The following is a 27,535-nucleotide window of genomic DNA, read 5'->3' on the forward strand; positions in this document are numbered from 1 at the left end:
GGAAACACACTTCTCGTTATTTTCTCTAAAATAGAAGGAAAAATTATAAGGTGGCCTTCCATTAAGACAGGAGGCAGTAAAAATACAGGTCCCCAAGTAAGGTAAACTTCAGAAAAGACCTGTGTTAATATAATGGAAAGGTTTCTGGTGGTACTACCGGCTTTCACCTAATGTATCTAATCAATAGGAAAAAAGGAGAAATGTTTACATGGTCACTACAACTGTCACTTCTGAGTTTATATGAGAAAAGAGAAAACAAATACTCAGCAAAATCCAGGGACATGGTAAAATTACATATATTTTTTACATTAGAAAATGAACACATTCATAAATGTGAATAATTGTCCTTGCCATACCTGGCTAATGAGAGAGAGCCCATTTCTTCGCCACATCTCAGCAACAACCTGGGCAACCAGTACCAGACAACGCAAAGGATATTCCACTAAAACTTCTACTTGAAAGTCCTCCTAAAACAGAGTGAAGTCAAGTTCATTATTTCTCAGAAGGCTTGGATATGTCTCGAAGTTATGGTAGTATATATTCCTCAGTGTTTTCATTTGTAAAAAGGAAGGGCTTGAACTAGATGACTCTAAATCCCCATAATTCAGATTTCAATATACTATATGTAGATGTAAAATTACTAAGTGGGAATTATTCAGGTGGGTTTCAAAATATTTTTTCCCCACTCATTAACCAAGAGATGTTTAGAATAGGATATAAATAAGTCAGCACTTAATACAGTCACTTACAAAAGGCACAAATTCATGCAGTCTTGCAACAGCACCCAGCCTGCTCAAATGCACGTGAAGACCTAAGGGTTAAAAAAAGAAGGAAGATGAGAAAGCAATAAATCCAATTAAAATTGTTTCTTAGTTAACTCATCAAGTTTAAAAACTTGTGAGATTTAAATATACATTTACTGCAATTAGAAATGACACCTCAGAATGTAAACTTTTGATTTCTAATTTCGAAATAGTGTTATTGATACATTTAAGACCCTGCACTGTGTAAGGTATGCTTATACATTATTTAAAAATAACATCCTGCCTCTCAAAAGACAGGCATGCTTATTTTGCTCTTAATGAAGCATGAAATAAAATCCATTTGATGGGTTTCAAATGTGTAAGAAAACTTGCACATTTCTTTTAATAAAAATAGTAGTGACATAAAATGACATGTCAATTACACAATATACAAAAAGTCAACTAAAAATTAATCAAAGACCTTAATCTCAGAAGCTAAAATTATAAAACTCTTAGAAGAAAACACAGGGAAAGTGTTTCAGCAATAATTTCTTGGATATGACACCAAAAGCACAGGTAACCAAAAGAAAAATAAATTAGACTATCAAAACTAAAACCTTTTGTGCATGAAAGGACACTAATGACAGAGTGAAAAGGCAACCCACAGAATGGGAGAAAATATTTACAAATCATGTATCCAATAAGCAGTTAACATCCAGAATATATAAGGAACTCCAGCAACTCCATTAACAACAAAAAAATCTGATTAAAAAACAGACCAAGAACTTGAACAGACATTTTTCCAAAGAAGATATACACATGGCCACTAAGAACAGGAGCAGATGCTCAATATCATAAATCACCAGAAAAATGGAAATCACAACCACAATGAGATACCATTTCATACTCATTATGATGGCTATTTCAAAAAAAAAAACCCTGGCTGGTGTGGCTCAGTGGATTGAGTGCCAGCCTGTGAACCAAAGGATCAAGGTTAGATTCCCAGTCAGGGCACATGCCTGGGTTGCAGGCCAGTTCCCAGCAGGGGACCCACGAGTGGCAACCATACATTGATATTTCTCTCCCTCTCTCCTTCCCTTCTTCTCTAAAGATAAATAAATAAAATCTTAAAAAACAACCCCCCAAAACAGAAAATAAGTGTTGATGACGATGTGGAGAAACTGGAATCCTTGTGTACTGCTGACAGGAAGGTAAAATGGTGCAGCTGCCATGAAAAACAGTATGGCAGTTCTTCAAAAAATTAAAAAGGAGAATTACCTTACAATTCAGCAATTCCACTTACAGATACAGAGTCCAGTGCAAATAACACCCCCTTTTTAATACAAAATCATAAGCATGTAATTCTGTAACATAACAATATCACACTCAAGCACACCACATGACATTTTAGGTGAAATGTTCAAATTGCTGTCCATCTTGTGGGAGACATTCATGTACCCTACCAACCACTCTCAAGCAGGCATTACTTTTGCTGGGCCCTGTAGATACCCCAAAGAATTGAAAACAGGACTCAGATATTTGTACATTACATTCACACCAATATTATTCACAAAGGCAAAAGGTGGAAAATAACAGGAGCATCTATTGACAGATAAATAGATAAACAAAATGTGATATATACATATTATAGAATATTGCTCAGCTTTAGAAAGGAAGAAAATTCTGATACATGCTACCACATAGATAAACTTTGAGAACATTATGCTAAGTGAAATAGACCAATTATAAAAAGATATTTGTATTATTTCATTCACATGAGGTACCTAGAGTAGTTATATCATGGAGACAAAGTTAAATGGCAGTTGCCAGGGACTGCAGAAAGTGGGAATGAGGAGTTGTGCTGAAAGGATTCAGAATCTGAGTTTGGGGAGATAAAAAATTCTGGAGATGGATGTTGGTGATGCTACACAAAACAGTGTACTTAATGACACTGAACTGAACATTTAAAATGGTTAAAATGGTAAATTTTATGTTATGTATATTTTATCACAATTAAAATATAAGCACTTTTATAAAGTTGTTTTAAAAAAACCTGACAAGGCCAGTTTACATGTAAATGCAAATCAAAGATGGAATAAAGAAAATCTATGACCTTCTTCTTTCAGTGGTGAAAGAAACAGTGATTCCAACAATACACTTGTGCAATTAGGCAGAAAAAAAGGTTCAAAACCAGCAACAAGATTTTCCTATATTGAAATCTGGGTGGGAGATGGGTTATCAAGTTAGTCCTTAACTGTACACTATAGGACTAAGATCACAAAAGGCCTACAAAGACAAGCATCCTTAGATGTTGGGTGACAGCTCTTTAAAAGACAGTGACAGATATTAACTGCAGTATCTGATCCGAGTATGTCTATACATACTGAGCACAAAACAAAAACAAATGATTCTACTGCTCTGAATATCTAGGAAATAAAGCTAATAGAAACATGCAAAAGAAGCCAAAAAATAAAACAAAACAAAACAAAAAGCCCAAACACTCACCAGCAAGAGTCCTAGAGAGTGGAAGATGTATGCTGATAAGATCTTCAGATACTCTGTAGGACTTAGTTTCCAAAGTATGACCACACAATTGTACTACTGTCTTGCTACTAGACATAAAACTTGTACTACACCTCATCACAGCTTTGTGACATTCTTTATAAGCCACTAGTAAGAGTTCTTCCTAAAAGAAAAATGCGAATAAATTGACACACTGTCTACTTCACCACATTATACAATAAACATTTACTAAAATACAAACACAAAATTGTTCTATGTATTACTAGGCCTACCTCCACAAACCAGGATCAGCAGACCAGAAAGAAATATAGAAAGAAACACACACGTGCACATGCACACACTTACAATTAAAGTGAAAAATTGTAAGCACCACATAAATGATAAAAACTAACTACAGTAAGACGGCAAAAAAAAAAAAGAATAAAAAACAGCTGGGAAGACATATTGTGAAAGCAGCTTTTGAGTGGGGTCCAAAGAATATATAGAATTTAAGTACAGGAAAAAGATGAGAAAACACTGGCATTGTAAGCAGACATACAGAATAAACAGAAAAAAATAAAGGGAAGTATGTACACTTCCTGTTCGGGCAGTAGAGAGAAATAAAAACTAGATAAATCAAAGGATTTATGGATGAAATTAATAAGCAATTAAACTGAAAATATGGCTTGAACTTGGCATGTAAATACATTGATGGTGTCTGAAGTATAATAATATAGTCAACTCATGGCTTAAAGAAGAAGTAATGTGTGTCAACAGAGTAGAGAAAGAAATGTTAGGAAACAAGGAAAACAATAGGTAGATTTCTAAGTGTAAGGTGATAAGGGTCTCAACTACAGTAGGAGAAGTCAGGGCAAAAAAATGAACCCATAAAAAAGTAAGTTAGGGTTATAAAATAAATTAAGGATAAGGAAGATTAAAATCTGGGTGAGTATGGCAGGGAGAGACAAGTCAAAGGTCACTTTTTAAACACAGTGTTTCTCATAGTGATTCTACCTTGAAAAACAACTATGATCAAATAAATTTTGGGACTATCCCTCTTAGAAATTAGCACATTGCCCTGGCCAGCATGGCTCAGTTGGTTGGGCAAAGCAAAAGGTGGTTGGTTTGATTCCTGGTCCAGGAACATACAAGAATCAAACAATAAATGAATAAGTATGTAGAACAACAAATCAATGTTTCTCTCTCTCTCCCACCTCACTTAAAAAAACATTTTTTTTATCTTAAAAAAAGTCTATGTTATGTGGGTCCCAATTTCCGTATCATTTATATTAATGTTCAAATAAATAAATATATATAAATAAATGTATTATATTTTTTAAACCCCACTATTCCTTAGGAAAATGAAACTATCATGGAGAACATTTTCTAATTAAGAGTAAAAAACTGAATTTTCCTCCTAAAAGTAAAAAGACAAATTCAAATATATAAGAAACTACTTAGATAACAACACTTTACATCAAGGAACTTGCAACATGAAACTATACTATTTATAGCCACTAGAGCAATTAAAAAGGCACAACTCCTACCAACAATTTCACTTACATCACAAGCACACCACTCTTGGAACATGAGTAAAATATTCTTCAATTGCATCTGTATAGCAATGGCAGCCTCCCAGTCAGGATCCACTTCTATGTGTTGTCCAACCTGTCTTCTGATTTCTTCCATTCCCTGAAAGAGTGGTCAACATATATATATGGGTCTTTTTTTCACTACTCTACTAGCAAAATATAAAATTGTCAGGATTCATATTCATACATGCATAGCTTTTTAACAAGGCTGTTATACTATATCAGAATGCATGGGTTCAAATCCCAGCTCTGTCACTTTCTAGCTGCATGACCCATATCAAATTACTTCTAAGCTTCAATTCTCTTATATATAAATAAGGGGATAAATAATGGGATAAATGAGGGGATAACTACCTCATGAAATTGCTACGAGGCTCAAAAGAGATAATGCATGTAAAGTACTTTTACTGTAGCACATGGTAAGCATTCAATAGCATTAACAGCAATATTAGTAGTTAACTAAGGTATAAAGAAAAAGCTATTAAAGCAAGATCATTGAGGTATTGTTTATGTTTTATTTCTGCTTTGCTAGATATATTTTACCTCAAATAAAACCCAAAATTTGCTAAAAATTTTTTAAAGACTAGGATTAAATTTTTAAAAAATAAATTTATCTTACTGATGCATATAACTATACCATACCTGCATACAGGTGAGAATCTTCAGAAAAGATTGAAAACCTTTAAGGAATTGCATTCTTAATCTTTCTGTCCATACTGTGGGCTTGCTGATTAAAATATACCTATAATTTTAAGAGACAAAGAAATATCTGACTTCCCTATTTTGAGACAGTTTAAGCTACTCAGGGCTATAAACAGTGCTGATTCATCAAAATTATGTATTCTAATGTCTTATAATTAGAAGCTCTGGGCAGAGATAGAATTATACCAGCAAAACATGCATGTTCCACAAGAGGCAGATGTCAAAGCTAAGCCCAGGTCCTCCTCTCAGAAATTAGTTCTGTCCTGGCTGCTGTGGGCCAATGGATTGGGTGCCAGCCTGTGAATGGAAAGGCTGATGGTTTGGTTCTGAGTTAGGGCACATGCCTGGGTTACAGGCTGGGTCCCCAGTTGGGGAAGGCCGCCAATCAGTGTTTCTCTCCCATATCAATGCTTCTCCCTCTCTCTTTTTCCCTCCCTTCCCTTCTCTCTAAAAAATAATTTTTTTTAAAAGTTAGGTCTGATTAAATAACCCAGGAGCCTATCACTGTTGCATAGCCACGGTACAGATTTCCTAGAACTGTTTATACCCTTCACCCAAAAGGCCAGTTAAAATTGCCTTCAGAAAAAATAAACAAAGGGGACCACAACAAACTAAAAATTTTTACACAGCAAGGAAACCATCAACAAAATAAAAAGACAACCCCTGTAATGGAGACTATATTCCCCAATACACCTGATTAGGGGTTAATATCCAAAATTTATAAAGAATTTACCAAACTCAACACCAAAACAACAAACAACCCAGTTAAAAAATGGGCAAAGCACCTGAATAAACACTTCTCCAAAGAGGACATACAGATGGGCCAATAGACATATGAAAGGATACTCAACATCACTAATCATCAGAGAAATGCAAATTAAAACCACAATGAGATATCACCTCACACTGGTCAGAATGGCCATCATCAATAAATCTACAAATAAATGCTGGAAAGGATGTGGAGAAAGGAGAACCCTTTTGCACAGAAAGGGCTCAAAAAATTAAAAATGGACCTGCCTTCTGACCCATAGATCCCACTTCTGGGAATACACCTGAAGGAATCCCTCCCCTCCAAAAAATTCGAAAGAACATAAGCACCCCTATGTTCATTGCAGCATTATTTACAATTGCCAAGTTGGACAATCTTTCCTGACAGCATGGATAGACCCAGAGAGTATTATGCTAAGTGAAATCAGCCACACAGTGAAAAACAAATACCATATAATGTCATCTGTAAGTGGAACCTAATCAACAAAACAAACAAATGAGCAAAACAGAACCAGACATGGAAATAAAGAACAAACTGACAGTGACCAGAGGGGAGGAGGTGGGTAGGGCAGAGGAAAGTATGGGAAAAATTAAGACTACTGTAATTGAACAATAAAAAAGTTTTTTTAAAGAATGATGAAGGAAAGAAAAGGGATCTGTAAATAAAAACAGGTGGCAAAAGCAGAAGAAGGAAAAGAAAAGCAAATACACGATGGGAGAGTAAGGAGGCAATTTGGTTTAGGAGTCTGCTATCCCTTTCAGAAATAGGTAGGAACAGGTTAGAGTAATGAAAGGATAATATTCACTTCATAGAATGAAAGTTCAACTGCATCTCTTCTCTAAGTTTCATTTGCACAGTGAATTAGCAATTGAGAAACAAGGTATCCCAACAGATACCTCCCAACAGATACCTTCCATAGAGTGAGTGACAAATGAAACTAAATTAATAGAGGTTTATTATTTAAATTTATTGTGGTATAATAATCCCTTCTTTCTACTAGGCAGACCTCAGAATACTGCGTTCATTTCTTGACATCTACCTTAAGTGGTATACATTCAACTAAAACAGGTTCAGTAGAGAAGAACAGTGATTTAGAAGGAACTTTAAATGTGAAATGAGTATGGTTAAAGAAACTAATAAAACTTCACATAGTGAAGATTTGGCAGGTAGGTATACCTGCTGTTTTCAACTTAAGTGAGAACTGAAGTTGTTCCTAATGGAAAAAAGGAAACAGAACTATGGCATGAAAGCTACAAAAAGGCAGAATTCAATATAAAATAAAATTTTAACAGTTGGAAGGGGCTACTCAAAGGTTGGAATGCACTGGTTTGAGAGAATGAAGATTTCCTGAGACAGACTGAACACAGCTTCTCTTAGTACCAGCAAACTTATTAAATGCTCAGTTACAGTCAGGTAAGTAGCACATAAGGTGAGACTATAAAGAGCTATAAACTTTGGAAGAAGTCAGACTTTATTCTGGAAACAAGTAAAACATATTAAGTATCTGTGGTTATTTCTAACAGATTTAAAAGCTGGGTTTCAGAAAGAAGTAGTGAATAAATAAGTATATGGGGAAAGAGTAAAAATAAGATACAATTGCAAAATTTCTACCATAAATGACAGAAAATGAGGCTCAATAATTATTTGTTAAATGAAGGGTATATCTGACTGATGTTTTAGGCTAGGTTTTAGGGAAACTTTTGCCGATGTTTATTTTGCGAGGCTACATAATGTCATGTAAAGAACTCAGGTTTTCCAGATAAATAGTGCTAGGCTCAAATCCAAGTTCTAGCTTCGTGACCTTAGGCAAATAATTATAATCTACAAATAAAGATTATATCACGTACCTCATGAAAACCTTGCAAGAATAAAATAAGGTTAAATAAGTTAAGCTCTTTGGCACATAACAGTTACTAAAAAAGTGACACAGGATCCTCATGAGCATGAATTACATGAGAAACCTGGTACACAGTATCTGTTGAACAGGTGCTCAAAATATGTTCATTCTCCTTTCTTCTTGTCATCAGAGGTATTTCTATTTTGGTAAGGATATTGGAAAGAAGTTGTAAGCACCAGTAGAGTAGGAGAACTTTAAAGTTACCTTCCAGACAGGATCCCTAAAGTTTTACCATATGGGTAAGTATCTAGAGATGTACTGACTCTACATTATTCACTGTAGTCAGAGTTCTACAAAATATGATAAAACAATGATATGATTATGTTTCACTTCCCTGGATATAAAAATAACTCAGTTATAAGAAGACTTCACAATAATGAGAGACTCAGTAAAGAGATTTTTTCCTGTACAGTAAACCAAAAAATTATGAATACATTAACACTGGTAACTTTACGCACTGCCATTAGAGTGTTTAGGTATTTTTATTTGTTTTGCGTAATACATAATTCAAACATAATTTGTGAATCACAATAGCTAAATGGTGATTCACTACGGAATTCTTCCACCATTTCTACTTGTACTAAAAGATGTGATAACATAATAATTTACTGAACTTTAAAGAAAGATTTCTATGTCCTTAAGTGGTATACATTAGTTAGAGAGGAATTTTAAAAGGTCTGGAAGCATTTTCCTCTGTAATATCAAGGATCCAATGCATACTTCCAGAAATCTATTGAATGTATCTTTTAAATAGATTAAGCTGTTTCTAGGTTGGTTTGGAAGCCTATTGGTTTCCATCTCTCTATACCCTACATGGTCACTAGAAGAAGAGAACAAAACGGTTTTTCTGCTCTAGGGACTAGAGGTAGGTAAAATTCTATACCTTGAGGCCCTTCATTTTAAATAACAAACTGAAATATATTTTGTCTTAATATATTCTTAAAAGAAAAGAATTTTTTGGAGTTTATGATTTATTGAATAGCTGATATCATACACCTTATAAACCTTATAAATTTATTTATAAAATAAATTTCTTTTTAGGTCCAACAATCCTGAGATCTATCATGTGATCCCCACTTCAGTTTAAAAGGAAACTCTCCACTCTCTTCAGGGAAAAAAACTTAAGAAACCACTGATGAATTTCAATAACTTGGTTATAGGTATGAAAAAAGGAATTAAAAAGAAATTCACATCAACTAGATCATCTGAAACTACGACCAAAGAGACTATACCAGAGGGACAGAACCAACGTGCACGAGTGGAAGTGGAAGTGGAAGTGGAAGGCAGGGTAATTACCACGGAGATTCACTGAGTGACCCTAAGTTCCTGTGACAGCCTCCTCCTCAGTATCTTCTTAATTAACCAGGTTTTAACTCTGAACTATGTCTTCACTGAAAACATTTACTGACATGAGACAGTAACAGTTCTTTATACTCCTCACCTTTATAAAGTGAATCTTAGATAACCATGGGAGGTTTAGAATCTTAGATAAGCATGGGAGGTTTATTTATAAGAGAACAAACAAGCTCACTGTGTTTAGTAAGCAGCCTCACCTTCTGACAAATAACTTACTTTAGATCACATATTACAGCATACACTCTTCCCAGTTTGTCCTGGCTATAACCCTGGAAGTTGAATTTGTTGTTCCTATCCAAGTACTCAGGCAAAACTTCTAGTAGAGTTTCAGTAATGACAGAAATAACATTCTGCTCTTCAATAAGATGTCGAGCCTGCAGAATATTTCAAGAATAATGTCTTTAGTACTAACTCACTTGGTTGGTCAGTAAGTAATTTTTAAAATGTTTACCAAGCATCAAACACAGCCCTCAGTCTCACAGAACAGCAATTTCTGAGAAGCTATTTTCTAAAAGTAAAAATTTCCTACTCCACAATAACTAGAAAATCCCTGCCTGGACACCCCAAGCCCATTACTCAGGTTACCTAATATTCATCATCGGTAATCACACAGTGCGTAAAAGTACGACAATCACAGATATACTTCACAACATCATTATTTATTGTGGCCACCCCTCCTAACTCCCAATCCAATGTCTCTTCTCCATCTCTGGATTTTGAAATGGGAAAGTAGAAACAGTCAGCCAAACTGTCCAAAAGAAACAGAAAAAGAAGTAGTACAAAAAAGGAAGAAGAATCCTCCACTCTCCTCTCAGGACTTGCAGCACTGTATCTCATGCAATGCTGGAGTTATACTGGACTCTTGCTTTACCTTAATCTATCCACCACCACCCAACCCCCAAAAACCACAAAGAAATTTGTTTGGTATTGAAAATGCACTACTCTTAAGTTACTCTCGAAGTTGAGAAACAGCTTTAGACTTCACCTGCAGGTATCAGGACTTTAGGACAAAGGTAGTACTATCATTCCCACTTCACAAGTTACCTCGTCTTTATTATTTATTAATGTAAAATTTACATGCAGATACCATTTATGTATTAACTTTCCAGATGAAATTAGCCCAACATAGTGATTCTAACATTGTTTTGATTTAACACTATGTGAAATTCTTAAAAAACAAGTTTTACTTAGAAATACTACAAATTAATAATACATACCAGAGTAGGAACAGTAAACATCTGCACTGAAAGTGCAGTTACAGAGATACTTCTGTCATGATCATCACTGATATACTCTTTCTGCAGCTGTTTATAATACTGAAAGATATAACAAATAATAAGTGGAGAATCAATTAAAAATGACTACTGAAAACCTAAAATCCCAATTTTAACAGCTGCTGCAAATTTGTTTCTATGTATAAGATGTGAAGCATTATGATTCCTATTTCTTAAGGGGAGATAATATGGTAAATGAAAATATATTAGAAAGAGAATAACAAATGAAAGACCAAACATGAATTTAGCTGCCCAATCTAGCAGAGCTGAAAGTGAGAACTACTAAAAAAGAAAAAAAGCCCTGGCTGGTGTGGCTCAGTGGACTGAGTGCCAGCCTGTGAACTGGAGTGTCGTCGGTTCGCTTCCCAGTCAGGACATATGTCTATGTTGTGGGCCAGTAGGGGGCACATGAGAGGCAACCACACATTGATTTCTTTCCCTCTCTTTCTCCCTCCCTTCCCCTCTGTCTTAGAAATAAGTAAATAAAATATTTTTTTAAAGTGCACAAACACAGGTGAAAAAAAATCACAGAGGACTGCGGTGGTACAGTACAGTCTTTCTCCAAACAATCTGGGGTAATCATTAGCAAATTCTATCCCAAGGATGTGGGCTACATTCCAAGTTTTTATAAACTGATATAACCCAGAAAACTAACCAATCAGATTTAATCCAGCCTTAAACAGAATGGGAGCTGGCTGTACATATAGCTTCTTATCCATATTGTTGCATGCCAGCTGAAAATAAACCCTGACATACTGGAAGAACAAAATAATAATACATGCAGTCATAAATCAAGCACAATGCAAAGATTCTTGATCTACTTACTTAATCTTAACCATCAGAATTTCCACAAAGCTCTCTTGGTAACCATTGCATATAAAAAATATCATCTTAGTTAGAAGAACTGATTTTGTATAAGAAAAAAATCAATTTGGATCACACATATGATCCAATCTTGTATCTCTAAGGAGTTTTAGAAGAATATTGACAACCTGAGTTGTCATCACCCTTCAAGAAACCAAATGTCTTAAGTTACTTTTAACAATATACTTCTAAAATCCAGGGAGTGAGAGGTATTACCCTACAGTATCATTTGCCTTTGACAACCATTATTTCTCTGTTTCCAGTTCTATTCTGAGTCCTAGCTCTGTCCTGTCTGTAGAACTGCCTGCAACTTAAAATCAGAGGAAACCAATGAGTATTTATTTATTGGATATCTTGTACAAGGCAAAGTAGAGACATTCAAAGAAGTCCTTGTTCTGTATCACCTTGCAATCTAACTTTAGGAATCGACAAAAAATATATGTAACAATGAAAGGGATATATAATAGTTCAATAAAACAATATTAGTATGCTATAAATTTAGTCGTTATATTTAGCCTCAAACAGCTAAGTATAACTCTTGCCCCATCTAATTTCTGCCTCCCTTTACCATTCATGTATGTTCCTTTCCCTGCTATACCTTTCAACTAATCACTTCTACTTATTATAATTTTACTAACAGGCAAATGACTAGAAAGGATGAATGAATACGTCCCTATTGTTCTATCTAGGCAAATAATAGGTCATTTTCCACTTTTCTATTCTCCAAGGCTACTCTCTCCATACTACCAAATGTAAAAAATTTTTAAAAAACTGACAAAAATGAACTGTAAAATTCTTGACTCATAATTATCCCCTTTGTTTCTATTACTTCATTTACAAAAATGGTTTTCTATTTCTATTTATTGATATCTATTTATAAAGAGCAATTACCTTTACAAATTCCATAGCAAAGAATTTTTTGTATTCCATCTCCATAAAAAAACTGCTGAAGATCAATTCGTGAAGGATCTTACGGGCACCTATAGATCATTTTGGGGGGAAGTTGGGGAGCATCACCAAGGCAAAAAAAAAAAATCCAGCTATTAGAAGTGGCAGAATATTATAAAAATATTTCACATGCTAGTAGTAGACCTCAAGGACTCAACTATGAGTAGAGTTTATTATATTAATATTTAATAGATGAAGTTAAAATACATACATATATGGCCCTTTCCCTTTTTCTGTACCCTTTTCACTACTTTATCTTATTTCATTCTACCTCTCCCAACCTTTCTCCAATCCTTTCCATTTCTTTTCACTCAAAACAACTCTTTTCCATATTCTTCCCTTTTCTTCCCTCTAGCCTTTCTCTCACCGTTTTTGTTCTTTGTTTAGATTTTAAAAAATGAAGTATTAGCACAACTTATTAATGGTACTGCTACATGAATATATAGTCATACCCCTTTTACTGACCCTGAATAAATAAAAAGGCACTATAGTTCAAAGGCAGTATCCCTGGGTTTTAACACAGAAGAATACATATTGATTCGTTAACCTTACCTTAAGGTATAATAACTTATAAACCAAGATCACTGATATTAATAAACAAAAGATCATAGCTCCATTGTAAGGTCACAATCTTCCTTTGCCTCATGGTGAACAGCATAAGCAAAGATCCACCTACCTTTATAAAGCTTTGCATCCCAAAGCATTAACCTGCTTATGAGACAGGGATTCTCAGAGCTGGGTTCTTCTCTAAGGCATGCTTGGCAAAAGATCTGTCTAAAATCACCTACAAAAAAAGTTACATAATTTTTATTCTTAGAATATTTCTCCCAAAAGTATAGTACGTTTTCTATAATGTGAAAAAATTAACATTAATCTTCCCACACCTGATATAACAATTCTGTCAACATCAAAAAATCAAGAGCCAATAAACTGTTACAGTACTTAAAATGCATTCCTGAAAATTAATCAAAAGGTATTTTAAGAGAAAATTTTATTTTATACTCAATATTTTAAAATTTGTAGCTGTTTAAAAAACCCAGAAGTAGACTATATGCTTACTTGAATAGCTCATAATTTTGTTCATCCAGGAGCCAAGACGTAGAGCAAATTTCTGATGAGCCATAACCTCAGAGTGTAATACTTCTACATGAAGAGGATGCTGAGAGACATTTTCTGAATGACTCTACAAATAAAAGGAATATTAAGCAAAGAAAAAAAGACCAAGTTTTAAAATTTTTGTTTTAACTGAATAATCTATTCTTTAAAAGGAGAAATTACATAACCTTTGTACTTCCAAATCTCTGGAACTAAATGCCCCAATCCTATCTTTACTTTGTATGCCAAACTGTTTGAAAAATACTGTTCTTTTACTTGGGTTCTTACAATGTATATTCCTCTTAAATTCTGTTTGTCCCCAATTCAGAAAATTACCTTTATATCTTCCTTTGCTTCGTGGCAAGCAGCAAAAGTACCTGCTTTAACAGCCCGTCGACCCTAATAATAAACAAACATGAGAATTAAGCCACAGAATAACAATCCCAATCTGTAAGTAGTATTAAGCCCAAAAACTAAATGACAGGTTAATTAGTAATCATTTGTTGACTGACTAAAAGTCAAAAGATGGGCAAATCCTGGAAGATAAAGATAAATGTTTAACACCTTTATGTGACTTCAGAACTTTTAATACCATTAGTAGAGAATTTCTATACTTTAGAATTTTGGATTTCCTACTTAGCAAGAATGTCAGTTCTTTACTTGTTATAGTGTACTCTACTTCTATCTGATAATAATAACTTAGGTTTACTAAACTCCTACTATATGTTTTAAATACCTCCCATGAATGAACTGAAAATTTCTCAGCATGTGTTCCATAACACATTAAAGGTCCACTAGTGGAACAGAAGCGTGGCCAGAACGTTGTTTCCTCAAGCCCTAGAATCACTACACTAATGCCTAATAACTAATGTCATGCTGCTTCTTCTACAACAAGGGCAGAATTATATGAAATATTCTATGTAACTGAGGAATACATTTTACTTTGGATGGATATTAAATAAAAGTTGAGCCATAAATCAGTATTATTCTAAAAGTAGCTTTAAAAATGTTAAAATCTCAGAAATGACCAACTTTTCAAAATTCACACATTTACTCATTTATTCAATAAATAATTACAGAAAGAAACTGAAGGTGAGTTTACATGCTCAATTATTCTTTGCCAAACACGTTCAGCAGTTTTCTAATTATTTAGACTAAAAGGGGAAAGTTATAGTTATCTACAACTATGATACACACACAGATAAATCAAGTTTTAACCAGTTCATGTAGGATATAAGGAACGAGTGAAGAGAATAGTTGTACCTAACACCATACTAAGGTACTTGGCAAGGGCTCTGTCAACACCTGACTCCAGGGAAGCTGATGTAGGACAGCAAAATAATTCAAATGAAGCCCACAAACCTCTTTGTCTATGGCAGTGGTGTGCAACTGGGCCTCTGCAAGTTCACAGTCAAGAGCTCTTTGTAGACTGTATATGACATGGTCATATGAATGGTGTTCATCATTAAAAAGGACACAATAGTACCTTTCATTTTTCTCCCTGTTTAAAAAAAAGATATATAGACATTGAGATACTGTAACAAATAAACAAAGGAAAATATGAAAAACAGGCTAAAATAATATGTGACATCTGTACCAAAGCAGCACCATGTAAGTTCTTAAATAAGAAAATACCACTATAGCACAGATATTGGGAATTCTTTTAAGTAAAATAGTACTGTGGAAATTTTTTAAACCCTAATAAAAGTACTGCCTTTTCCATGTTTTTTCTTCAATTTTTTTTTACCACTTCCAGATATACAATAAATCACTACCCTCAGTTTACTGACAGTACGAATTAAATGCCACTCTTAATTCTTGCTCACCTCCCCTCCTTACAAAGGCAGACAGGCCTCAGACTCAGAACCTTAAAGCAGGCAACCATAGTAAGATTAGCATTTAGTTTTTACTGAATTTTTGTTTTACCTTACATTTCTGGTATTATAATACATTTAAATTATTTATTTTTTAATCCTTACTTGAGGATGTTTATTAATTTTGTGGGGGGAGGGGAGGGAGAAAGAGAGTGAGAGAAACATTGATCAGTTGCCTCCTGTATGTACCCCTGATCCCTGAATAGAGATGGAACTCACAACCTTTTGGTGTATAAAATGACACTCCAACCAACTGAGCCACCTAGCCAGAGAACATTTAAGTTTTTTTTTCCAAGTGTATATAAATTTAAAATGCCAGCTCTATCATTTGACTGACTGAGGGACTGGTATAGACACGTAGGTAGCTTAAGCTTTTTGACCTTGTTGAGACGACAGTGTCTCTTCCATCTCTAAGAAGAGTATGATGTCTATATTTGAGAGTGGTGTGAAGATCTTATAAAATATGTGAAAACACTTATTATGAGCTACACAAAATTAGATGTCATCAGTTTGAAACAGTTTACAATAAGCTTTTACAATACACTCAATTATCGACTCTCGTAACTCTAAGAGGCAGATTTTCTTGGCCCTCATAGCTTAGGATACAGAAGCTCAAAAAGACTTCTTCATGGTCACAATGCCAATAAGCAGTGAGAAGGACTAGAACTCAGATCTGTGAATCTGAAGTCTGATGCCACCTACATACACACCCACACTCAACTCTCCCTTTTTAGGCAGGCAAATTGCTAACTAATATTATGTTGACCAACACAATTTCTTAAAGGGTTTAACTGATGTTATTACATGTTTGAAATTAAAAACTTTATGGACACAATTTCTAATGAACTTTACTTCCCTTAGCAGTTTATGGCCCAACAAGAATCAAAACAATGTGTTTATTGTCTTCATAAACTGAAATTCTTAATTCTCTCTCCTAAAATAAAACCACCAAAAAACCTAGTAAATTCAAAATAGAAATGGTATTTATATTTGTGATATAATTTTGTGAACTTGCTAAGACTCAGAAAAAAAAATTCTCGCAAGGCCCAAATTATATCTTTATATCAGGTCTGGAATTTCCCTTTAGCATTTGTTAAGAGCAATTATTGGTCCTGGCCAGGTAATTCAGTTGGTTAGAGTGTCATTCTGATCCCCAGTCAGGGCACATATAAGAAGGGCACAACCAATGAATGCATGTTTCTCTCTAAATAAATTGATGTTTCTCTCTAAATAAATAAATCAATAAATAAAGCAAATATTATTGTCACTGACAGACTTATTTATGGCTGTCAGGAATTGCTGGATTTAAGCTTAAAAATGTAAAATATCTACGACTGAAATAATCCTAGATGCCAAAGCACAGGGCAGAGGGCCACCTCCTCATCCCATTATCAAACTTTTTTGGATCATAAAAAACCGGGCTAAAGGAAGACACACTGTGCTGAAGACCCTAGTTTTGTTCACAAACCTCTGGGAAACCTGGAGGTTGGTTCAGGCCAGTATCAGACTAGGCAATTTAGTACTTGCCTACTGAAATGAGTGGCTGCTAGGGACTTATAAATCATTTAGAACGAGACCCCCCAAATGTTTTTTTCTTAAAAACCAGAAGCTCCTGACTATGCTCTTCTTTTTGGCTTAATTTCTGTTAGTGCCCAGTAGAGCATCTCATATAAATGGACATTTTGAAAGTATTCCCAAGACATAATTGTCTATAAAATTTTTGTAATGACAATAAATTAAGCAGTAAATAACAAAAACATTTTTTCTAACATTTATTTTGCAATATAAATCACCATCACTAAAACTTCTACCTTTTGAAAAATCTGCCCACCTTATCTGGAGTTCAGAAGGCAGTTCTTTTTCCTCTTCCCATATAGTCATTTCTACAATGTATTTTATAACTGAAGGGAACAGCTTCCTGGCTTGGGCAATTACCTCTTCATTCAATGGACAACGTAAGTTCTGTAAGAAAGAGAAAACCACACTACCAACATTGTATAAAAATAAATGGATGAGGAAGATAATGCTATTAATTTAGAATAATTATTATAATGAGTTCATTATACCATCCTCTGGGAATGCAATCAAGTTGACCTCAAGAGGGCTGCTATTCATACCAGTTTAGGTTAACTCCCTGTGGCCAAGTTAGTGCTACAGGTAACAGAAAGGAAAGGAGGCAAAACCATGCCCCCCTTTTAATGATGCTCTCCTATATGAATGTCTCTGCCTTTCTTAGTAGCCTCATTATGATAATATCAGAGAACTACTGGTTATCCCTCACAGCTTACAAAAACTGTCATAATTTATTTCAAATGATCCTCAAAGCCACTCTGTAAAAAAGGCAGAAAATTAATGACACTTAAAGGGTAAGAAATCCATTCAAGGTCAAAGAGCCTATAAATAGCAGAAGACTAAAACCTCGGTCTTTTGACTCCCATTAAAAACAGTTCATTACAGAACACTGCCTCCTTAATAAAAGTCTTGTTCAAACCAATCAGCTAAAAAATGCATCCAAATGCTCTGTTGCATTAACCATTATAAAAATGCAAATCAAAACCACAATGAAATACCTTTTCAAACTCGTTAGGGTGACTATAATTAAAAAGGCAGAAAATAACAAGTGTTGGCCAGGATGTGAAAAAATCTGAACCCTTATACATTGTCGGTAGAAATGTAAAATGGGGCAGCCAATTTGGAAAGCAGTCTAACAGACACTCAAAACATTAAGCATAGTTACCATGTGACCCAAGCATTCCACTCCACACTATCTATCCAAGAAAAGTGAAAACATATGTCTATACAAAAACGTATACAAATGTTCATAGCAGCATTATTCATAGCAGCCAAAAAGTGGAAACACGCCCAAATCCATCAACTGATAAATGGATAAGTATAATGTGGTGTATAGTTATACACTGGACTATTACTTGGTCATAAAGAGGAATGAATTACATGCTTCAACACAGATGAACCGAGAAAACATGCTAAGTGAAAGAAACCAATCATAAAAGAATATATATTGTATGATCTTATTTACATAAAATGTCCAGAATAGGCAAATCTTTAGAGACAATCTAGGTATCTAAGTGTGGCGAGTTTGAAAGAAATAAAGAGTGACTGCTAATCAATACAGGGTTTCTTTGGGAGTGATGAAAATGTTCTAGCATTAATTGTGATGATAGTTACACAACTCTGTGAATATACTAAAAAAAACACCATACACTTTAAATGGGTGAATTTTCTTTTATGGAATGCAAATTAAATCACAACAAGCTATTTAAACAGAGGACTAAACAGGGGGAAAATTATAGTAGCTATTTGTGAGAGAAAAAAATCCAACAGAAATTCAGTATAAATTTGTGAGACACCTGAGAGCTGAGTTAATTCCTTGGTGTATTGGAAAAAACAGAAAGAGCTACCATAGTAACAAACAGTAACTCTTCTGATCCAGAAACATGAGATGTTTTTCCATTTATTTAGATCTTTTAAAAATTTCTTTCAATAGTGTTTTACAGTTTTCAGAATATAAATTTTGTCTTTTAAATTTATTACTAAATATTTTATTCTTTGATACTATAGTAAAATGAATTTTTCATTAATTTCATCTCCAGATTATTCATTAGAGTGTACAGAAATACAAATAATTTCTGTATAATTATTTTGTGTCCTGTAATCTTGCTGAACTTACTAGTTCTAATAATTTTTTAGTGGATTCTTTAGGATTTTCTATACAACAAATCATGTCATCTGTAAATAGAGCTAGTTTTACCTCTTCCTTTTTTAATTATTTTTTAAATTTTTAAAAAATTTATTTATTTTAATTGTTGTTCAAGTACAGTTTTCTGTCTTTTATTCCCATCCCAGCCTACACCCCCAGTGCTCCCCACCTCACTCCCATTTCTACCCCCCTTAGTTTTTGTCCATGTGTCCTTTATACTTGTTCCTGTAAACACTTCCCCTGAAATTCCCTCCCCCTCCCCTCTGGTCACTGTCAGCTTGTTCTCTATTTTTGTGTATTTGGTTATATTTTGCTTGCTTGTTTGTTTGTTTTGCTCTTTAGGTTCCTATTAAAGGTGAGATCATATGCTATCTTTCACCACCTGGCTTATTTCACTCAGCATAATGCTTTCCAGTTCCATCCATGCTGATGCAAAGGGTAGGAGCTCCTTCTTTCTTTCTGCTGCATAGAATTCCATTGTGTAAATGTACCGACTTCTTCCTTTCTAACATGGATGCCTTTTTTTTCTTTTTCTTGCCTAACTGCCCTAGCTAGAATCTCCTGCGCAATAATGAACTAATGTGGCAAGAGGTGAATCTTTGTCTTGTTTCTGATATTAGGGAAACGGTATACAGTATAATTATAGCTGTGAAATTTTCATAGATGTACTTGAGCAGGTTAAGGAAATTCCCTTCTATTAAGTTTATTAAGTCTTTTTATCATGAAAGTGTGTTGGATTTAGTCGAATGTTTCTGCTGCATCTATTGGAATGATTGTGTAGTTTTGGTTTTTATTCTATTTATATGGTCTATTACATTAACTGATTTTCAGACATTCAACTATGTATTGCATTTTACATCAGATAATGCTCATTATGCCACACGACCAGTGATATTGCTAATATTCATCACTGGACATCTCTATTGTCAAGTTTCATTTCTTTTCTTTATGACTAGCAACTAAACTATGAGATGACAATTTAGAACCATGTGAATATTGTTCCTCATCAATTCAAGTCTTAATGGTTTAAGCATCCATTAATGATCATTATCTATCATGTATTTACTTAGGGCTTGCCAAATGTTAATTTTTCTTATACTGTCCCTTCTCTATTAGCTGATGTTAATCTATAAAGAGCTTTACCTCATCAATTGGAAATAGTTGTTCACCATGGAACATAATTCCTACCAATTTTTAGAATAAAGAATTGATATAATAACCACTGCCATGGCGAAAAAACTTCTAATTTAGCTTTCATTTAAGTATCATTGGAAACTCATGGATTTTTTTAATTCCTACCCAAGGATGTATGTATTAATTTTTAGACAGAAAGGAAGGGGGAAGGAGAGAAACATCTATGTGAGAAAGAAGTATCAATTGGTTGCCTCCCGTATACACCCTGGCTGGGGATCAAATCTGCAACCTTTTGGTGTGGAGGACAATGATCCAACCAACTGAGCCACCTATCCGCCAGGAACTTATGGATTTTTATATATTTAGTATGAGTCAATCAATTACACTGGTTCTTTGTTATTATTTTTTTAAGCTCCAATTGTTTAACTCAGGTCAATGACAGACCTATCAAGCTGGGTCCTAGGTTCTTTTTACATAAACTCATTTCCACAAGCTTACCTATTCCCTCAGACCTAGAATCTAGTATTTTCAAGAAATTCCTGATTTCATTTAATGGGGAGCAATAAGAAAGAGATTAAAATTTAAACTCTAGCAATGTTCACTGCTAAAGATAAACAGTTTAAAGAGTATGAAATCTGTTCTTCAAGTTTTGAAAAGAATTCCTCGTGAAACTATTTGAAAATGGCATTTTTTAGAAAGTACTGTTTCGTGACGATTTTCTGAATTTCTTCAATGGTTATAAATTGTTCAAGTGTTCTGTGTTTGAGTAAATTATGGCACTTTGTTTAATGGAATAATTCATTTTCAAATGTATTTATAGAGTCATATAAGAATAATTTATAATCCTTTTAACACCTTCTGTGGTTCTATTTCCTCCTTCTCCTTTCTAATTATATATATTTGAGCTGGCTTATTTTTCCTTGATTAGGATACACAGTGAATAATCAATTTGTTGACTTTTTTTAAAGAAAAGTAATTATTAAATTTATGTGTCACTTCTACTGTTTTCTAATGTATTGCACTTGGCTTCTGTCAATAATTACTTCCATTTGCTCTTTTAGGCTTAAATAGGTATTATTTATTCTTACTTATAAAATTGCTCAACAAAAAGTTTTCTGAATTATCTTTTCATTATGAATTCATTATCAAGATTCTCAATGGAATTCAGTTTAACCCATACACATAACATTTATTTCTACCTAATTTCATCAAGCTTAAAGTAGTTAGCATTAAAAAAAGTACTAATATTCTTACCTCTTTTGTAGTACCTGCTGCTCCCGGTTCATGACTTACACAAAAAGGCCCAGTTTTCCAGGCCTCTGTGTCTCCACAGTCACAAAACCCTCCTCCACTAGAAGTGTGCATCTAGTAAATGAACAATGAGTGGGTCTTGATTTCAAAACATATTACAAAGCACGAAAAAATGATACAGATGATTCAAATAATAAAGGTTTCCTAACATTTCAACCTTAATTCCATTTAATTTAACGGAAACTAGATATATCAAAATCTAACTATTAACCACAATAGAAATGGAGCATCAAAATTGATAAATTTTTAAACATAGTCTAATTTTTAAATAATATTTTTAACACTGATTTTAAAGAAAGAAAGGGAGGAAGAGGGGAGGGCCTAAATAATAGTTTTTAAAATTGTATACGAATGAAGAAGAACAGATTATAGAGTGTGCAAAGCATAATCTATACAATACCCAGAATGCTTGAGTGATGAGATTTTCTAATTAAACAGAAATTTAAAAATCGTTATACTAATGATACTTATATATTTTTAAAATGTATAAAGTATTTTCATCTACTTAGTGTCCTACAGCAACTAAAATTATTTACATTTTTCCTGTGAGGATTGCTGCAAAAAAAAAAATCATCTAAAATATACTAAGCCAGATAGAGAAAGATAACAATGCCCTGATTTTTAATTTTCCCCAGAATTTCCCTCTCTAAAACATACAATGAACAAGGGGAGCAATAAAACAAGGAAACAAAAAATAAACACCTCAACTTTCAAATGACATTCTATCAGAATTCCCATTGCCCATCACTTTAAGCCTGTAGAGGCAGACAAGTGAGCTTGAGAGACTTCATTCAAGAGAACAAAGGAGGACTTTCATATAATATTTTTAAAGATTTTATTTATTTATTTTTAGATAGAAGGGAAGAGAGGGAAGGAGGGAGGAGAGAAACATCAATTTGTGGTTGCCTCTCATGCACCCCCTACTGGGGACCTGGCCTGCAACTCAGCCATGTGCCCTGACTGGAAATTGAACCAGAGACCCTTTGGTTCACAGGCTGGTGTTCAATCCACTGAGCCACACCAGCCAGGTATTTTCAATATAATTTTAATGCATCATAAAATATGATTTTTCTGTCTTTTATCCCAACCATCTAAAAATGTAAAATCCACGCTTAGCATTTAAGCCATACAAAAATAGGCAGTGAGCCAGATTTGAACTACAAACCGAAATTTATTGACCCCTACAGGACAAAGAGGTGACTAGGGAACCTTCAGAAAACAGAGAAATGATGAATTTTATATATTTAACTGTAAGACTAAGAACAAATCAAAGGTGAGAACATGGGCAGAAAAATGTAAACATATAATTTCACAAACAGAAAGACTACATCTAAGAAATGAGAGAAGGAAAAAGAGAAGGTAACATAAGATCATCAACTACTGTACAGGTAATAGAAGGGAGTCAAAGATACTATTAAAACTGACAGATTTGAACCAAAGGATTATAGTTCGATTCCCAGTCAGGGCACATGCCTGGGTTGCAGGCCAGTTCCCAGCAGGGGATGCACGAGAGGCAACCATACATGATGTTTCTCTCCCTCTCTCCTTCCCTTCCCCTCTAAAGATAAATAAATAAAATTTTTTAAAGAACTGACAGACTTGACAATAAAAAGTAAGAAAAGAGATAAAAGAAACTATGGGTAATATAAAAATTATTATACAGAGGTAACCACTAGAACAAAATTACTAAAAAAAATTAGAATATACAAATCAATATTTCTTCCTTCAAATACATAGTAAACTGAAAAATGCTAGACCATCCAGAGTTACTAAAAATAAAGCTATATCTAAAGAAGGTAAAATACCATCTTAATCTATGGGAATGCCATAGAAGTGAGGCACAAAACTCAGAAACATTTTTTAAATGGCAAATTTATTAATACGCAAATTGAAAACATCAGTAAGATAAACAATAGCATAAATCAAGTTAAAAATGCAGAAACAAATCTTACAAAGCCAAACATACACTTAATTTATAATCCAACTATCCCACTCCTAGGTTACTCAAGAGAAATGAAACATGCCCACACAAAGAATTGGATCGGAATGCTTATAGCAGCTTTATTTAAAACCTAGAAACAACCCAAATGTTCATTAACTGCTGAGTAGATAAATTGTTGCACACCCATGTAATGGCATAAGGATTAAAAAAAGGAACAGACTGCTGATACATGAGAAGATCTCAAAGGCATTATGCTAAGTGAAAAAAACTATTCACTACATACTATATGATTTCATTTCTATGACATTCTGAAAATGCAAAACTATCTAGACAGAAAACAGATCAGTGACTGCCAGAAGCTGGGGGTCGGGGGGAAAGAACCACAAAGGAAAACTAAAGAACTTTTGGGGATAACATAAATGTTTTGTATCTTGAGGGTAGGTTTTACTGTATGTATATTATATTCCAAAAAATATAACTTACAAATAAAAGTTTTAAAACAGAAACACAACTAAGAGAATATCTGTCAAGTATCTGACACAGCAGGAAGGAAAAGACAATAGAAAAAAAGTAAAAAGTAGAAATAGTCATATACTGAAGAAAGTAAACATACAATTAAAATATGAAAAGATGTTAATTACTAGTAACAATAGAAATGCAAATTAAAATAATGACATGAACCACACTAGGCAAAAATCTATATAAATTTTAAATGCACATACTGTTCAATCCAGAGTATCTACCTCTAAGAATGTAGCCCTAGGTACTCTTGAATACATACACTGAACTATATGAAAACAAAGAGATGTACATTCCAATATTTGTTGATTAGTAAAAAACTGGAAACAATATAATTGTCTAGAAAAAGAGGATGGGTTAAATATAGGGTAATATAGTCCCACAAAGGCATACATGCAGCAATTAAATAAGGCAAGAGTTAACTATATGTATCAACATAGAATTATCCTCATGATATGCTGATAAGAGTAAGTTGCAAAAAAGGAATATACAGTAGGATCCCATTTATACACACACACAAATAGCCCTCTTAAATATATAAATATATGTATGTCTGTGTGCATATTTGGAAATATATTTTTTAAAAAGATCTGTAAGGATGTATGTTAAAGTGTGCTTAGTTTAAGAAAGTACAATGGGCCAGAAAGGCAACTACAATTTTTATTTATAATCTTCTGTATTATTATTATTTTTATCCTTACCTCAAGAACACACTTATTGATTTCAGAGACAGGGGGAGGGAGGGAGAGAGGAGAGAAGCATCGACTGGCTACCTTCTTGCACACACCCTGACTGGGGATCTCTGCAACCCTGGCATGTGCCCTGACCAGCAATCAAACCCACAACTTTTCAGTTTATGGGACGACACTCCAACCAAGTGAGCCAATCCTGCCAGGACTTTTATGTATTATTTGAATTTTTAAAAGGTAAGTTTTATTGTATTGTCTAAGTAAACATTTTTTATTTATTTAATCCTTACCCAAGGATATGTTTATTGATTTGAGAGAGAGAAAGATTGATTGCTTGCCACCCATACACACACCAACTGGAGATCAAATTCACAACTGAGGTATGTGCCCTAATAGGGGATCAACCAAAGGATGATGCTATAATCAATTGCACTACCCGGCCAGGGCAAATAAACACTTTTTAATGTTTTTGTATTTCAAAGACAATATATGTATATAAATTCTCATCATGTAAATTACAACAGTCTGATGTTAAAATACACATTGATAATTTCTTTTTATAATTAGATCTTAGGTATCAGTTCTGCCTATGATTTGATGCTTTTGACCCTAACACTTTATTTTGAAAAATGTTGAAAGACTTTATGTCCTAGGTACTATGGTGGACAATAGGAAGCATAAAATATATGAGATCTGTACCTTGTCCTAGAGAGCTTATAGTCAGGTCAGGATGAAAAACACAAATATAAATATATCATTGCCATTTAGTAAATAAAGATAAAGACATGCAAAGGAATGGAACAGAGAAAAAGAGAATTGTTAGTGAGTTCTGTTTTATTCTCCAGAGTTATTCTGACTCTGTGATGTGTTCCAAAAAAGAGTACCAAAGTTACAAGCCAGTTTGGTCTTCAGTATCAGCTTCCAAGACACAAGAAGATCCTAGTTAGGTGAACTCAGCTACTATTTTGGTTCTATTTGATCAAAGTCATATTATTCTGATCTTGACTTCTTAGAATTTAACCTACTCTTCAAATCAAAAGCCTTGGTTCTCTTTTTTGCCCACCTGGCAAACATCCTAGCTGAGAGAGAGGACAAGAGAAACACTGATCAGTTGCCTCCTGCAGGCACCCTGACTGGGTTCGGGGAGAGAAACCAGCAACCTAGCCTGCCCATCCCCCAGTCACCATGGGCACTGGAAGGATGGTCACCCAGCCACTGACCAAGAAAGAAGGCCCTGGAGACAGTGCAACTCAGGAGTAACCTGTCCTACCCTGGGGCTCTCAGGGACATCAGCCGACATCTGGGAAGTGGTGGCTTCAATACATTTCATCAAGTGTGACAGAGGCTGCAGCACATGCTGGACAAGAGACCTTCAGAAGTAGGCAGAAGGCACTAAATGCCCAGGTAATGGGAGGAAGACTCCTGTCGGGAGGGACCTATGCATGTCCCCAGCTCTCACTGTGATATTTTATGATATTTTGGTGGGTGGCTATTTGTGGTATTTTTCTCTAAACTTTGTTGGTTCTTTTAAATAAAGATTTTATTTATTCACCTTTAGAGGAGGAAGGGAAAGAAAGGAGAGAAGGAAAGAAACATCAATGTATGGTTGCTTCTCATGCATCCCCTGCTGGGAACCGGCCTGCAACCCAGGCATGTGCCCTGACTGGGAATCAAACTGCGATACTCTGGTTCGCAGGCCTGTGCTCAATCCACTGAGCCACACCAGCCAGGGCTAAATTTCCTTTTAATACAGCAATATTTTACAATAAAAAATATATACATCGTCCTGGCTAGGTGGTTCAGTTGGTTAGAGCATCATCTTGATACACCAAGGTTGTGAGTTCAGTATCTGGTCAGGGCACAGACAAGAAGCAACCAATGAATACGTCAGTACATGGAACAACAAACAGAAATCTCTCTCTCTCAAATCAATAAATTATATATATACATGTACATATGTACTATATATAATACACATGTATATTCGTGTATATACCATATGTGTATATTCATATACACTACATATATGTGTGAATACACACACACATATGGCTGGGCATTAATCTTTTTTTATCCTCACCAGAGGATATGTTCATTGATTATCAGAGACAGGAAAAGAAAGAAAAATATAGATGTGAGACAGAAACATCAATCAGTTGCCTCCTACAAGTGCCCCAACCCAGGATTGAACATGCAACCTTCTGGCATACAGAACAACACTCCAACCAACTGAGACACTCAGCCAGGGCATGAATCATTCCCCTGCAAAAATCAAAGCAAAACAAACAAAAAAAAAACCCCTTTGTCCTGTCAGCAAGAATGACTACAAAATAAACTACCAAAGACCTTAGTCCCATAATCTAGAAGAGAGCAAAATTAAGTACCAGTGCAAGGGTATACCATTATTCCATATTCGCCATTCTCAAATAAGAAAAGAGAAACAACATTAAGAACAGTTTAAAATTTCATTTTAATAGTGATGATAAAATTATCTGAAAACTCAGTTCAGTTAAAAAGTTTCTGTTATAAGGCTTCTGCATGCAATGACTGGTTGGGCATCATCCTGAAAACTGAAAGGTTGTTGGTTTGATTCCCAGTCAGGGCAC

At 34.4% G+C, this 27,535-nt stretch overlaps 1 protein-coding gene across 6 annotated transcripts in view; it reads right to left on the minus strand.

Moving 5' to 3' along the window:
* UBR1 (ubiquitin protein ligase E3 component n-recognin 1) overlaps positions 1-27,535 on the minus strand; it is a 125,753-nt gene that overhangs the window by 71,691 nt on the left and 26,527 nt on the right. For all 6 annotated transcript variants that reach the window (XM_053665993.1, XM_037161665.2, XM_053665988.1 and 3 more), the window contains 14 exons: positions 21,723-21,833; positions 17,448-17,578; positions 15,105-15,243; positions 14,079-14,141; positions 13,707-13,830; positions 13,324-13,431; positions 12,591-12,679; positions 10,779-10,877; positions 9,778-9,935; positions 5,480-5,579; positions 4,809-4,937; positions 3,249-3,429; positions 750-811; positions 357-467 (listed from right to left, as the gene is read on the minus strand). In XM_053665993.1, coding sequence (XP_053521968.1) covers positions 357-467; positions 750-811; positions 3,249-3,429; positions 4,809-4,937; positions 5,480-5,579; positions 9,778-9,935; positions 10,779-10,877; positions 12,591-12,679; positions 13,324-13,431; positions 13,707-13,830; positions 14,079-14,141; positions 15,105-15,243; positions 17,448-17,578; positions 21,723-21,833 — 1,605 coding nt within the window. The remainder of the gene's footprint in view (positions 1-356; positions 468-749; positions 812-3,248; positions 3,430-4,808; positions 4,938-5,479; positions 5,580-9,777; positions 9,936-10,778; positions 10,878-12,590; positions 12,680-13,323; positions 13,432-13,706; positions 13,831-14,078; positions 14,142-15,104; positions 15,244-17,447; positions 17,579-21,722; positions 21,834-27,535) is intronic.

Source organism: Artibeus jamaicensis, unplaced genomic scaffold (assembly GCF_021234435.1).
Source record: "Artibeus jamaicensis isolate MK-2021 breed Jamaican fruit bat unplaced genomic scaffold, CSHL_Jam_final contig_1132, whole genome shotgun sequence".
NCBI classification, from domain to species: domain Eukaryota; kingdom Metazoa; phylum Chordata; class Mammalia; order Chiroptera; family Phyllostomidae; genus Artibeus; species Artibeus jamaicensis.